The sequence below is a fragment of the Saccostrea cucullata genome, unplaced genomic scaffold (assembly GCF_032062105.1).
Source record: "Saccostrea cucullata isolate Sc308-1 unplaced genomic scaffold, CSIRO_AGI_Scuc_v1 ctg14110, whole genome shotgun sequence".
Taxonomy (NCBI): Eukaryota; Metazoa; Mollusca; class Bivalvia; order Ostreida; family Ostreidae; genus Saccostrea; species Saccostrea cuccullata.
In genome coordinates this window covers 1-12,412 of record NW_026919834.1, presented here as the reverse complement: position 1 = coordinate 12,412, position 12,412 = coordinate 1, and the positions used below count along the sequence as shown (strand labels likewise).

Below are 12,412 nucleotides of genomic sequence, written 5' to 3'. Positions count from 1 at the left end.
TATCCGAGACAATACACGAAATTCGGGAAAGATTCTATTGGTCAGATTACATGTCCCATTCCAGGAGATGGATTGAGAAGTGAACTGTGTGTCAAAGGGGATTTACGTTTTTGACACACAGTTCACTTCTCAGTCTAGGAGCTATGGCCTAATACAGTGTTGGTACACCCTTAGAAAGAATAGATCTATATATACTGGGTCCATTGCTCCAGACCTAGAAAGGACAAAAATATACTCACCGTCAATAGAAACGCAACACCCAAATTTAAGGGGTGAAAATTATATACAGGATTTCACTATGTACCAAAAAAGTTAGGAAATCTTTTACTTTGCCAAATCAGTTATTTAACGGTTGAATGATTTTCATTCCATTACCGGAAGTTGACTTTTTAGCTCCTTGAACAGAAATCAAAAATAAGCTATTTTAATAAAATTATTGACAATATTTTAGGTTTTCAAGGTTTTGTACCTGTTCATCATAAGTCTTGTACTCAAAGTCCGGAAAAAATATCCTTCTTTCTCTTCCGGATGTGATGCCTGTATTTCCTCAAATTAACTGAAAGCACGCATTTTCATTGCTAATTTTGGAAATTTTCAAGATAAAGAAAAGGGAGAGCTACAGATGCAAATATACACTACATAACGACTTTTCGGGCTCATGTGTTTCAAAAGCATGAATGACAGTTCCTTGACCGGAAGTCCAAGGGTTACTTCACTACGCCAAGTCAGAGAAAATTCGACCTCAGTATCTGAAAAACGGGCATTGAAAAAAGGACAAGAATATTTATTTCGCTCAGATTAAGACATTGATAAACTTACTGCATGGTAGAATTCGGGCTGCTTATGTTGTACATGGCTGACTAGCACGTTTAAAATGAACAGGTTGGGGGGAAACGTAAATTCCGCTATAATAGTGGTATCTCACTATTATAGTGAAATTACGCTATATTTGCTGCCGTAGAGAGCCTCAATTTCATCGGATACTATGCAAGGCGTTAAAACCGCAAGTCATGGTGGGTATTAAAATGAACAAAAACTATCACGTTTGCATGTTTTGAATTTTAATAAATTTTCCACCGTTGCGTTTAATAATGCGAGCACTTTTTTTAACGGAAGTTGCATTTTTAACATAGCAACCGATGATTGCGGGGTATTTAAGACTGTCTGAATTTCACTTATTCCTCATTTATGTGCACAAGTTGATGCTTGTCACAATTGTCAACTCGCACTAGAAAGGATTTATGGAATTAAACAAGAAAAAGATTATTTCTCTCTGCATGGTTACGGGTATGGAGGCCCGTTATGGCAAATCCAAAAATCTTTTTTTATCTATTCTTGTACTTACATGAAGTATTGTTTTCCGAAAATACGATTCACTTTAATTTCGAAGAAATATTTGTTTGTTTTTTTTTTTTGTTGTTGTTGATTCCTTATTTTATTTTACATACGCACACTTTTTAAAAACTTTCCTTTAGAACAGAAGTTGTACCCCCCCCCCTTCTATGTTCAATGTTTATACTTACTCGGTATTTGGAATCTACATATTAGGTATATTACATTATAAATATACTGAGAACAAAATAGTACTCTGTTTTTATTTAATGTAATGATGAAAAGCAGAAAATTACAAAAACAGACTCTTAACAATTTGACTTTAATCTTCTGCTGCAGATTCTTCGGATTCGATCTCGTCTCCTGATCTGATACCAATTAGACGTTAAAAATTGTTTAATGTCAGTATATATTATGCATATGAGCGTTAGTAGATATTTTCATTTGCATTATACATTTAGTCATCAAAGGGCACAGAAACCACTTCTGTTTACAATCCGGGGAAAAATAAAAAGGGATAAGCTTGCCGTGGGAGAAGAAAAGTGCCCGTGAAGATAGAATACATCACAAATTCCCTGAAAAGGACGCAAACGCTTAGAAATAGGCGACTTGGAATATTCAAACAGGTAATCCTCATGCATTGTTAGTCTAAATGAAAAAAAAAATCTGTAAATATATACCCTCAAAAACAAAAGTGGCATCCTCTAGAACTACAACACATTCTTTGTAGAAGGAAAGTATGACGTCCTTTTTAGCGGTGCTCAGTTAATAAACGGTGTTGTCGTGGTTACTAAAATAGAAATTTCTGTGAAATTCTTTCAAAATGCTACTCCTCCTACAGTTTTGGTCTGATTTCAGTATAACTTGGCACGCATGTAGAATACACTAAGTTACATAATTCTGTGTATCGCAATCACAAAGGAGAATTACAGTGGCTTGTTAATATCTGACGCAAAAGGCCTCAATGCCAGGAAAATCATCGTGTATAGCAGGCAAGAGTACTTTCTAACAAAAAATACAATATATATATATATATATATATAGGTAAAATAAAAATAAAAAAGGCAACACAGATTTAAACGTTAGCGCTTTCATTACATCTTGAGACGTTTTACAAATGCATACTTTATCCTGACTGTAATGTCTCACAAAACTATTAATACTTTAAAAATCATTATCTATAATTGAATCTGACAGCAAGCAATTAAATGCTTGCAGATTGTTCACACTTTTGAAACTAAATCCGACATGTGTTTATACTCTTAGCTGGAGAAAATCGAAAGGTTACACTCTGTGTGAAAGTTTTGTCAGAAGTCAAATTAAATCAAACTGTTAAGACTGGGATTAAATTTTTGAATGAAGTATTTCTCTTTTTCTCTTCTTTCAGTTATATTGTCTTGAAAAAGTTTATATAAAAACCGGACACTGTGAAATTTTCAAACTTGGATATATATATATATATATATATATATATATATATATATATATATATATATATATATATATATATATATATATAGCACTAAAAATGACCAACGACACGAACAATAAAAATTGTCAAATTATATATATATATATATATATATATATATATATATATATATATATATATATATATATATATATATATATATAATAAATCAACATGTCATTAATTTCCTATATCTAAAAAACTGTAGTACTTTCCAGATCTGTTACAGCAAGTGCAACATTGTATAATCATGTTAAGGATTGTCTTTTAGAGCGGAACAAATCTATAGAAATAATAGATATGTTTCACCGCTCTATAGATGAGAAAAGCAGCCTTAGAGTGTTCGAAACATTTAAAATGCAAGAAAGCAATCTTCGCTGTCTCTTCGCAACTGTTGCATTTGGGATGGGAATACAGATCAAAGACATACAAATTGTGGTACATTGGGGGCTGCCAAAATCAGTTATGAGTTACTGGCAGGAGGTAGGGAGGGCAGATAGAGACGGACGGCAATCATATGCTATTTGCTATGCGTATGGTAGGTCTATGATTAAGAAGAACACAGATGAAAGCATCATTAACATTGCCAAATCTTCCCTGCAAAAAGAGAGGTGTGTGAGATATGGAATTTTGAAACACATGTCAATTGTGGGAATGAGAGATATGCCTTTATCTGAAAATGGAAGGGATTGTGACGGTAGTGGGGAGTTGTGTCCAGCAGTCAAATGTTGCTCATTCTGTTCTTCACGCTGTAAATGTAACACTTCCACAATTGAAATTGAAGAAGAACTTGGAATTTAATTGTATTTAATGTCACCATGTTGGTTGAATTTTTTAAACAAATATATGTTTCATTAAATATAAATAATGTATCAATATTCTAAAAACAATTAGTAAACTGTATAATTCATGATGCATGTAAATATTATGATCACTCACTGAGAATTTCTATCACTAAGCTTACTTTTTTCACAAATTATACATATTAAGCCTACTGTTTTTATTTTGGAAGTCAATTTAAATCTGAATTAATTGATTAATTAGTTAAGTAAATTGAAATTTATCTTATAATATCTTCGCATGAATATTGTTTTTTAATCACGCTTTACTTGAACACATAGTTTGATGTATAATAGCAATTGGTTCAGAATCTCATAAAAGAAAACAGAGACTATAGGAACTCTTTTATACGAGGAGGTAAACAATTACGTCACGGGAGCCATATTTTGAACGTTGTTTTCAGTGAGTGTGTTTATGTTGGGATTTACATGCCTAAACGGTGAGCAAAGTAGAAATAATAGTGATAGTGAGGTAAAGAAACAACCAAATAACTAATCTGAAGCGAACAGCAATGTGGTCTAGGTGAATAATTCTTGCTATAGTAGACCAAAGTTGGGACTTAATCTCCAGACATGAATTATTAGTAGTTGTCCAGGGATTCTGCGACGGCGTCAGTCCAAATATCTAGCCTAGCAGAATCTCAACAGGGATTAAAATGGGGAAAGGCAAAGAATTTTCTTCACCCGCCGAGAAACAAATTAACGAGACCGAGTCTAATTTTTCTACCCTAGGGATTTTGATAATTTTTTGATGATTAATTTTTACTGTTATATTTATTGTTTTAGGATTTAAAAATCGAATGTTTACCACCCCTATTTCTTAGTGGGCCATCTTAAATGTTGTCAAACTTTACTATAGGACCCTATGGGAATTTGTTGAAAAATCGACAAATTATTACATTTTTTCAATATTTTTTGTACCGGTACTTCTGCCCTAGGGATTTCTTTTTTATTCAAGTACATGAAAGTAAATGTAAAAAGTCACCAAATTGTGAAATTTCAAAAAAGTTCACCATCTCGATTGGTCTAGGTAGTAAGTTTATATTTTCGAAGCCAAATACCTCTAAAATTGCCATATTACGGTATAAATACATATCTCTGCTGATGAATTTTTAGATTGCTAGTATGTTTCGTGGGAAGTAATGTCATCAGTTTGTAGTATAATATCCATCATGTCCATGGACGTCCTGAACATACAAGCGAGTCATGCGTCATTCTTCAGCGTCATGCATTGCTTATAAATTCCGCGCCATTTCAACGTTCTTTTTCCAATAATTGTCGTAAAATCACATTTTCAGATCAGAAGAGTTACAAATATATTAATTTTGTATTAAAACTAAAATAATTAATAACTGCATGAAATTAGAAAGCTGCGCAAAGTGATGCGCACACGAATTAGACTCGGCCTCGTTAATTGTTGACAAATATCTGTCCGGACAAAAAAAAATGCAGCTTTTGGCCCATCGTCGCGAACCACGGCCAAAATGGAGAGGGCAATATGCGGACTCCGGACCATGGCTTGAAACGATGCTATTAGCCTTGAATTGAATATTCCTCAGAACAGCGTCCCTGTGTATTCAATTGTGCAGCGCTATATAGTTTTCCATTGAAAAGGCCCCAAAATGTGGCGGAAAACAAAAAAAATGAACGACTGTTTATCAAGGAAATTTTATTTATAATTTTTTTATTGTTTGCCTTACTTATGTTAGTACCCGCGTGGCGCAGTGATTGGAGCGTCTGCTCTAGGATTGCAAAGTAAGAAGGTGATACTTACGTCGCGTGCTCGAATCCCACTGTTGGATTTGGAGACCGTTCTTCGAATGAGACTGTATAAAACGAGAACCTGTGTCGAAGTAGGTGCTGGCACGAAAAAGATCCCTTACTGCTCAATGGCTTTGAGTACCGGTTATAGGACAAAATTTTCAGCTCTCCAACGAAGAGATTTGGCATCTCCATCTGAGTGAAAAATTCTTATGAGTGAGGTTAAACAACATACAATCAATCGAGTTATTTTTCTTTGGCTGACTGGGTTGTATTGCGTATACCGGGACTGTAGAACCTGGCCGATGAGGATCTTTTAGGGAGCCGTTACTTTCTACTTTAAATGAGAATATATACTTAAAGGGATCGGCCAAATCGAGTTATAAGAATGGTCAATAGCACACTCCTCTTGATTTTAATACAATGATACCGTTTCCGTACGTAATTGTTAATAAATTGTTTTTGATTTGCGATCTTGTATTAAATATTAAATATAATATCTTTATAACAATATATCTCGTTTTCTGTTAGTTCTTATCATTTACTACAGAAATAGCCCTAGAATTCTAGATCTCGTCTTGAAATTTATCTGCAAGTTATGCAAATTAATTAATTTACAGTAATAGTCACTAAATGATGTTTCGGATAATTTGATTGGAAATAACGATCCCCTGCAGTTTTCTGGACAACTCTAAAATTTTATTTAACCTATGGGATAACGTGTCATATCCTGTCCTGTGGCTTCAACTTCTTTTCAACCAGAAAGTCTTGTGTAGGCAACTGAGATGCGAAACATGAGAGCACAACTTGCAAATATGGCTGCTCCATCCCAAGATTGATCATTTGTTGTTGAACATCCATCTCAAGAAATTTTCACTTGTTGGAGACGCCACTTTCCGGTGGAAGGCTAAACTCCGCACTAACGACCATTGAGCAGTGTCGCCCGTGTGGCGCTGTATTGAGAGCGTCTGCTCTAGAATATCGAAGTGAGGAGTCAATCCTTACGTCGCGCGTTTAAAACCCACTGTGGGACGTGGAGACCGGTCCTTCGGATGAGACCGTATAAGCCGAGGTCCCGTGTTGCAGCAGGAGCTGGCATGAAAAGAACCCTCCCTGCTCAATGGCTCCGAGTGTCGAGTATGGGACAAAATTTTCAGTTCTTAACCGGCAAGTTGTGGCGTCTATATATGAGTAAAAAATTCTCAAGAGGGACGTTAAACAATAAATAATCAATCAACCATTGAGCAGTGATGAATTATTTTCGTGCCAGCACCTACTGCGACACGGGACCTTGCTTTACACTATGTCGTCCGAAGGACTGGTCTCTACGTCCCAAAGTAATTCTCAGTATTTATTAGACTCCACAGTAAAAGACGACAGTAAGGCCACCCTTAAAAAAATTGTTTGTTTGGAATTGCCGCCTGAAGGGTTTCAGACACAGGAGGGAGGGAGGAAAATTAATTTTTTTTTTAAATTGAAGATAAATTTAAAGTTTGTGATAAAAATCTTAGTAAACAGTAAATACATTTTCTGACTTTTAAAAAAAGTATCTACCATTAACAGAAAAAACTAATTTTACATAGATCTGACTCTATATATCTGTGTTTTGTATGGTGCATGTGATGGGCAAAAAAATTGATTAAAGAAAAAAAAATCTTCCTACTTTGGTCAATAAAATTTTTACAGGAGGGTGCATTTCAATGAGGCGAGAGGCAATTCCAAACAAACTATAATTTTATTTTGGCCTAATTATCAGTATTTATCAGCAACAACTAAAATTATCAGCAACAACAGTAATAATAACAGTAAATATCAGTAATTATCAGCAAGAACAGCACCGTATCAGTAATTATCAAACATTATCAGTAAAATTTGGGATTCTCAGCACTTTTTTCGTCCAGTAGTGGAGTGTCGAGTATGGGACAAAATTTTCAGTTCTTAACCGGCAAGTTGTGGCGTCTTTATACGAGTAAAAAATTCTCAAGAGGAACGTTAAACAATAAATAATCAATCAACCATTGAGCAGTGATGAATTATTTTCGTGCCAGCACCTACTGCGACACGGGACCTTGCTTTACACTATGTCGTCCGAAGGACTGGTCTCTACGTCCCAAGATATGATTCGAACCTGCCAAGGATCAACATCTAACTCCGCGGCTTTAGAACAGACGCTCTAAGCACTGTGTTATGCGGGCGAATCTTCCTGTAAGAGGAGCACTTATATAGTTTCATTTGAGGTCAAATCATCCAGCCATCCATGAATCCATCACCATCTGCCTCCGGGGCCACCCGTGAATTGTGCATCCTCATCATCTGCACCTGAGCCATGACGAAGTACCTGAAGAGAAATGACTCATTAAGAGCTATGAGATAGGTCTGCAGTATTGCAATCAATTCCATCAAAAAGTGCAAAGTTCGGAAATCAAATATTGATGCTCACGAAAGCAGCATCGGGATATATTTTCAATATGAGAATACTAAGTATATGATGGTGAGCGATGTGACTCCACCAATACATGTATAATATAGGGAGTCAAATGATCCGAATCTATTATAGAGAAAAATAAATAGAAAACCACTGTGTGTTATATAAACAACGAAAGAATATGCAGTGAAAAACGTACAGTACACGGAAAGCCATGTGTCCGACTTCTATAACGAAAAGACGGGTAGAGAATGTGAACCCTGTCACCCCGCAGATTTTACGATTACCACAAATAAAAGCAACAGACATTTACAGCAATTCCATTTAGATTTGGTATTTAATTATACAAAAATATACATACTCTATAAAAACAAGGGCATCGCTAAGCGGAGCATCCCCTCGCGACAGGAACTTCACTGGAAATGGCAATATCTCAAGAAAGATAAATTCTCTCGAGGAACGATAAACATGTTAAAGATTGATAGTACAATGTAATTTGTTTAATGCCCTTCTCAGGAATTATTTGCTCATATGAAGGTTTGCCGGTCAGGAGAGCTGCACATTCCTAAAATAATTATAGACACTGACAGCCATTAAGCAGTGAGGGACCTTTTTGTGCCAGCATCTATCGGTTTACATGGTCTCATGCGAAGGATCAGTCTCCACGTCGCACGGTGCATGGGATTCAAACCCGCAACATTAGGATCACCTCCAATACTTTTGACAAAATTATTAGCGGGGTGTTGTTGTTGATCCATTTTTTTTTTTACAAAATGCACTGCATAGCATCTTTGTTGGGGGGGGGGGGGGCACAACAAGGATACCTACTTTGGGGTAATAAAGTTTAATACAAGATATTAAATCATTTTTGAGCAAAATTTATTTTTTTAACAAAATTATCTGGGGTGGGGGTGTTTATTTTTAACAAAAGTCAAATTGCATAGAATTTTAGTGGGTTGGGGGCGGGGGCATGATATGCATACGTAATTGGGCAGTTTCCTTATACCTAGCAGAAATATATCACGTATGCTACAGTACATGTATAAGTTTCAGTAATTTAAATTATTTACCTACGGTACCTATAAAACTAAGATTTCTCACAGTTTCAGGCAATATGCATTTTTAATAAAAATGTACATCGAGAGGTTAATTGAACTAATTGTGGATTGCATTTACAGCTTTCAGGAATAACGTGCACCCAATTCCCAGACACCTGTTCGAATTGGTAATGAAACCGCGACGTTCATCAAATTCTTTTAATCTGGTTCCCGCAGACTCGACACGGCTTTTAAACTGGTTCCCTAACGGAAATGATTATTGTCAACTCGTACATAAAATGTCAGGGTTTCGAGACGGGTTCAACGCGATATCTGAAGAAATATACCATCAATGAAGTTGAAAATGAATAGGCTTCGTCCTTTTACACTGCCACACAAGTATGTAAACGCCGAGAGTGGTTAATGCAAAGGATCTCTGTCAATCTTGCCCACAAATGATTATTGTCAACTCGTACATAAAATGTCAAGGTTTCGAGGCAGTAAAAACGCGATATCTTAAGAAATATTTCATCAATGAACTTGAAAATGAATAGGCTTCGTCCTTTTATACTGCCACACAAGTATGTAAAGGCTGAGAATGGTTAATGCAAAGGTTAATGCAAATCTTGCCCACAAGGTGTAACGAACACACACACTAACACACACACATTCGCGATGCTATATCCCCTCCGCAGCTAGTTGTGCGAGGGGATAATAGAACGTCTGGTGACATCTACGATTTGGCTAAAAAATTTCCGCAGATAAAATAGATGATGCTCAAAACGGGACTACTGGACGAGGATTTGTTTGAGTACATGTAATACTCCAGAAGCTTTCAAGTGACAAGCACAAAGAAAGTTTGTTCAGGTCGCTTCCATTTTAGACGTCGTCGAAGAGCGAGGACAATCTGTACAAGGTGTAATATACTTAGGATGTGTTTGCTTTATATGGGAAAGTTACAAGTCTGCTTTGTATGCGAGTTAGTTACCGTCATTAAATCAGTATAGACAGTAACCAACTAACCATTTTAAGGTTTCGTCAAAAATCAACATGTCCAAAAATTTATTTTTAAAATAGCCCCAAAACTATGTTAGGTACAAAGTTAAAACATTTACAGTTTATAATTTTTAATTGGTTAACAGATAGAAAGTATCAGTTGATATAAAAATACTTGGAATAATATTAATTGAGAAAAATTCTTCTTAAAAATGCATATATTTTCAAAAAAAATACACCTAATTAATTCCCTGCTTTTAGGGAAAACCATCATTGCAGAAACAAAATATGTTTATCAATGAAGGGCAAGTTGGACTTGGATAGCCTCTGGAAAGTTGTTTTCCCTGTTTATTTTGTCCAAATGTTAAGACTTGAAAGTGAAAGTACACTGCAAATGGCGGATTCTATTGGGGTCTTGTCTTTATACATGTCATGCTTTCAATAACAGCCTTTGAAAGACCATTCATGTCCAACTTGCCTTTCAATGATAAACATATATTATTTCTACAATGTTAGTTTACACAAAAAGGACAGAATTAATTAAGCAGGTGCATTTTTTTAAAATATGCACATTTTCTGATACAATTTTTCTAAAAAAAAATATCTTTTTAAAAATATTTGTTATCAAGTAAAGCTTTCTTTATATTAATCAGTGATATATTTAAAAACTGTAAACGTTTTGACTTTATACCAAACATAGTTTTTGAGCAATTGTAAAAATAATTTTTTGACATGTTGACCTTTGACGAAACCTTAACAGTTCTACATGTATGACTAAAGCAATCTTCTATTTCTTACATGTTACCCGAAGTGTTGGTCCTACGATCTTGTGTCAGGTATTTATGAACACACGTACAAATAGCGTCATGATTTTTAAAGAATCATTCAAGAAATACTAAGTCTCACAATATTACACAATCTTACCATGCAATTGTCTTACCTCTATAAATAGCTAAGAATTTCCACTAATCGATCTATGACGTCATTTGTTAAATATGACGCCAGCTTAAAACGAAAAAGTCTCGTGAATGTTAAAATGGGGAAAGGCAAAGAATTTTCTGCACCCGCCGAGCAAAAAATAATTGTTGACAAATATCTGTCAGGACAAAAATATGCAGCTATTGGCCCATCGTTGCGAACCACGGCCAAAATGCACGATCTCCCATTCTGGAGAGGGCTATATGCGGACCCCGGACCGTGGCTTGAGACGATGATATTGGTCTTGAATTGATTATTTCTCAGAACAGCGTTACTGTGTATTTAAGCATTGAATTCATATTTTTGGCTGTCTTCGGTCCTATAACACACCTGGCCGTGCCGACAAATTGAATACCGCGCGGTAGCGCGGGATGATAAATTTGTCGGCACGGCCACGTGTGTTAAAGGACCGAAGACAGCCAAAAATATGAATTCAATGCTTATATTTACATTCTCTAATTTTCCTTCTTCATAATTGCTTATTTCGTTAACATTTAATGTGAATTTAGCGCCCTTCAAAACTAACTTGGTAAATAGACGAAAGAGCCGTTTGTGACGTCAGATGACGTAAAGTGACGTTGCAAAGTTAAATTACGCAAACAAACATTGCGATTAAAAAAGTGACAAATTAATATCTTAGCGCACATTACGTTAATATCTACGTTAATTTTTCAGGGTTGTAGTTTTTTATTAAATTGAAATAAAACATTTTACATTTTGGTGTTTCTCGAGTATTGAAAATGCATATAGTTCCTACTGTGTATTCTAACGCGCGGTGACAAGGTTTCGCGTGTGTTATAGAAATTTGAACGTCGTGGATTTCTAATGGATTTGATAAGGAAAATTATATTGAATGTAAATATTCAATTGTGCAGTGCTATGCTACGCTATTCAGCTTACCATTGAAAAGGCCTCAAGATGTGGCGGAAAACGAAAAATTGACGATCGTGAATCTAGGAAATTTTAATAAGAGTTGCAAAAACCAAGTATTGTTCCGTAACTTGATAGCTGGTATTACGGATATTATCAATTAAGGTAGGCATTCTCCTACAAGTTTCACGGAGAAGAGTCAGAAGACGATTGTATGCTGTGGATTAGCGTGCACTAATTATATGTGTAAGCAAAAAATTAAATCCGAAGCTTCATTGAGGCGCGAAGCGCCGAAAGGGGGTAGTTGCGGGAGGGCGAGGCGGTTCGGGTGGCCACCCTTGTAGATTTCATTTCAAGTCAAGAGATATGACACCTAATGTGCATAACATATTTGTAAACTCATATATTTTTATCTAAGTTTAAAAGGGTTTTTGTCTGTTTCTGCAAGGCCCATGGTTGAACAGTGTGAAGAAGTTGATTTTTTGTTGTATATATTATTTTAATTTTGTTCGAATGGGGTTCCATACATTTGAGTCTGTTTTGCCACGAGTATATAAAGGGACCGGTTTTGTCGGGGTGGTCAGATCTAGTTTGGTGTCCGGTAGCGTGACCAGCCGGAGGTGTGCCACGTTTGCTGTTTCCCCTGCATGATTATACAAGTGGCGAATATTTTTGGTGAGATATAGCACCGAATGTTAACGGG

General features: G+C 35.7%; 1 protein-coding gene across 1 annotated transcript; it reads left to right on the top strand.

Moving 5' to 3' along the window:
* Window positions 1-2,296: 2,296 nt before the first annotated feature.
* LOC134238878 (bifunctional 3'-5' exonuclease/ATP-dependent helicase WRN-like) lies at window positions 2,297-4,278 on the top strand. The gene is made up of 2 exons (XM_062720995.1): window positions 2,297-2,324; window positions 3,012-4,278. Exons 1-2 carry the CDS (start codon window positions 2,297-2,299, stop codon window positions 3,602-3,604), a joined length of 621 nt encoding a protein of 206 aa, XP_062576979.1. The 3' UTR covers window positions 3,605-4,278.
* The last annotated feature ends 8,134 nt before the right edge of the window (window positions 4,279-12,412 follow it).

Excerpts from the sequence above, each read along its gene's own strand:
- LOC134238878 (XM_062720995.1), top strand. The coding sequence starts at position 2,297 with ATGCCAGGAAAATCATCGTGTATAGCAG. Across the intron at positions 2,325-3,011 it reads AAAATCATCGTGTATAGCAG|TACTTTCCAGATCTGTTACA; the intron begins GCAAGAGTACTT and ends AAAAAACTGTAG.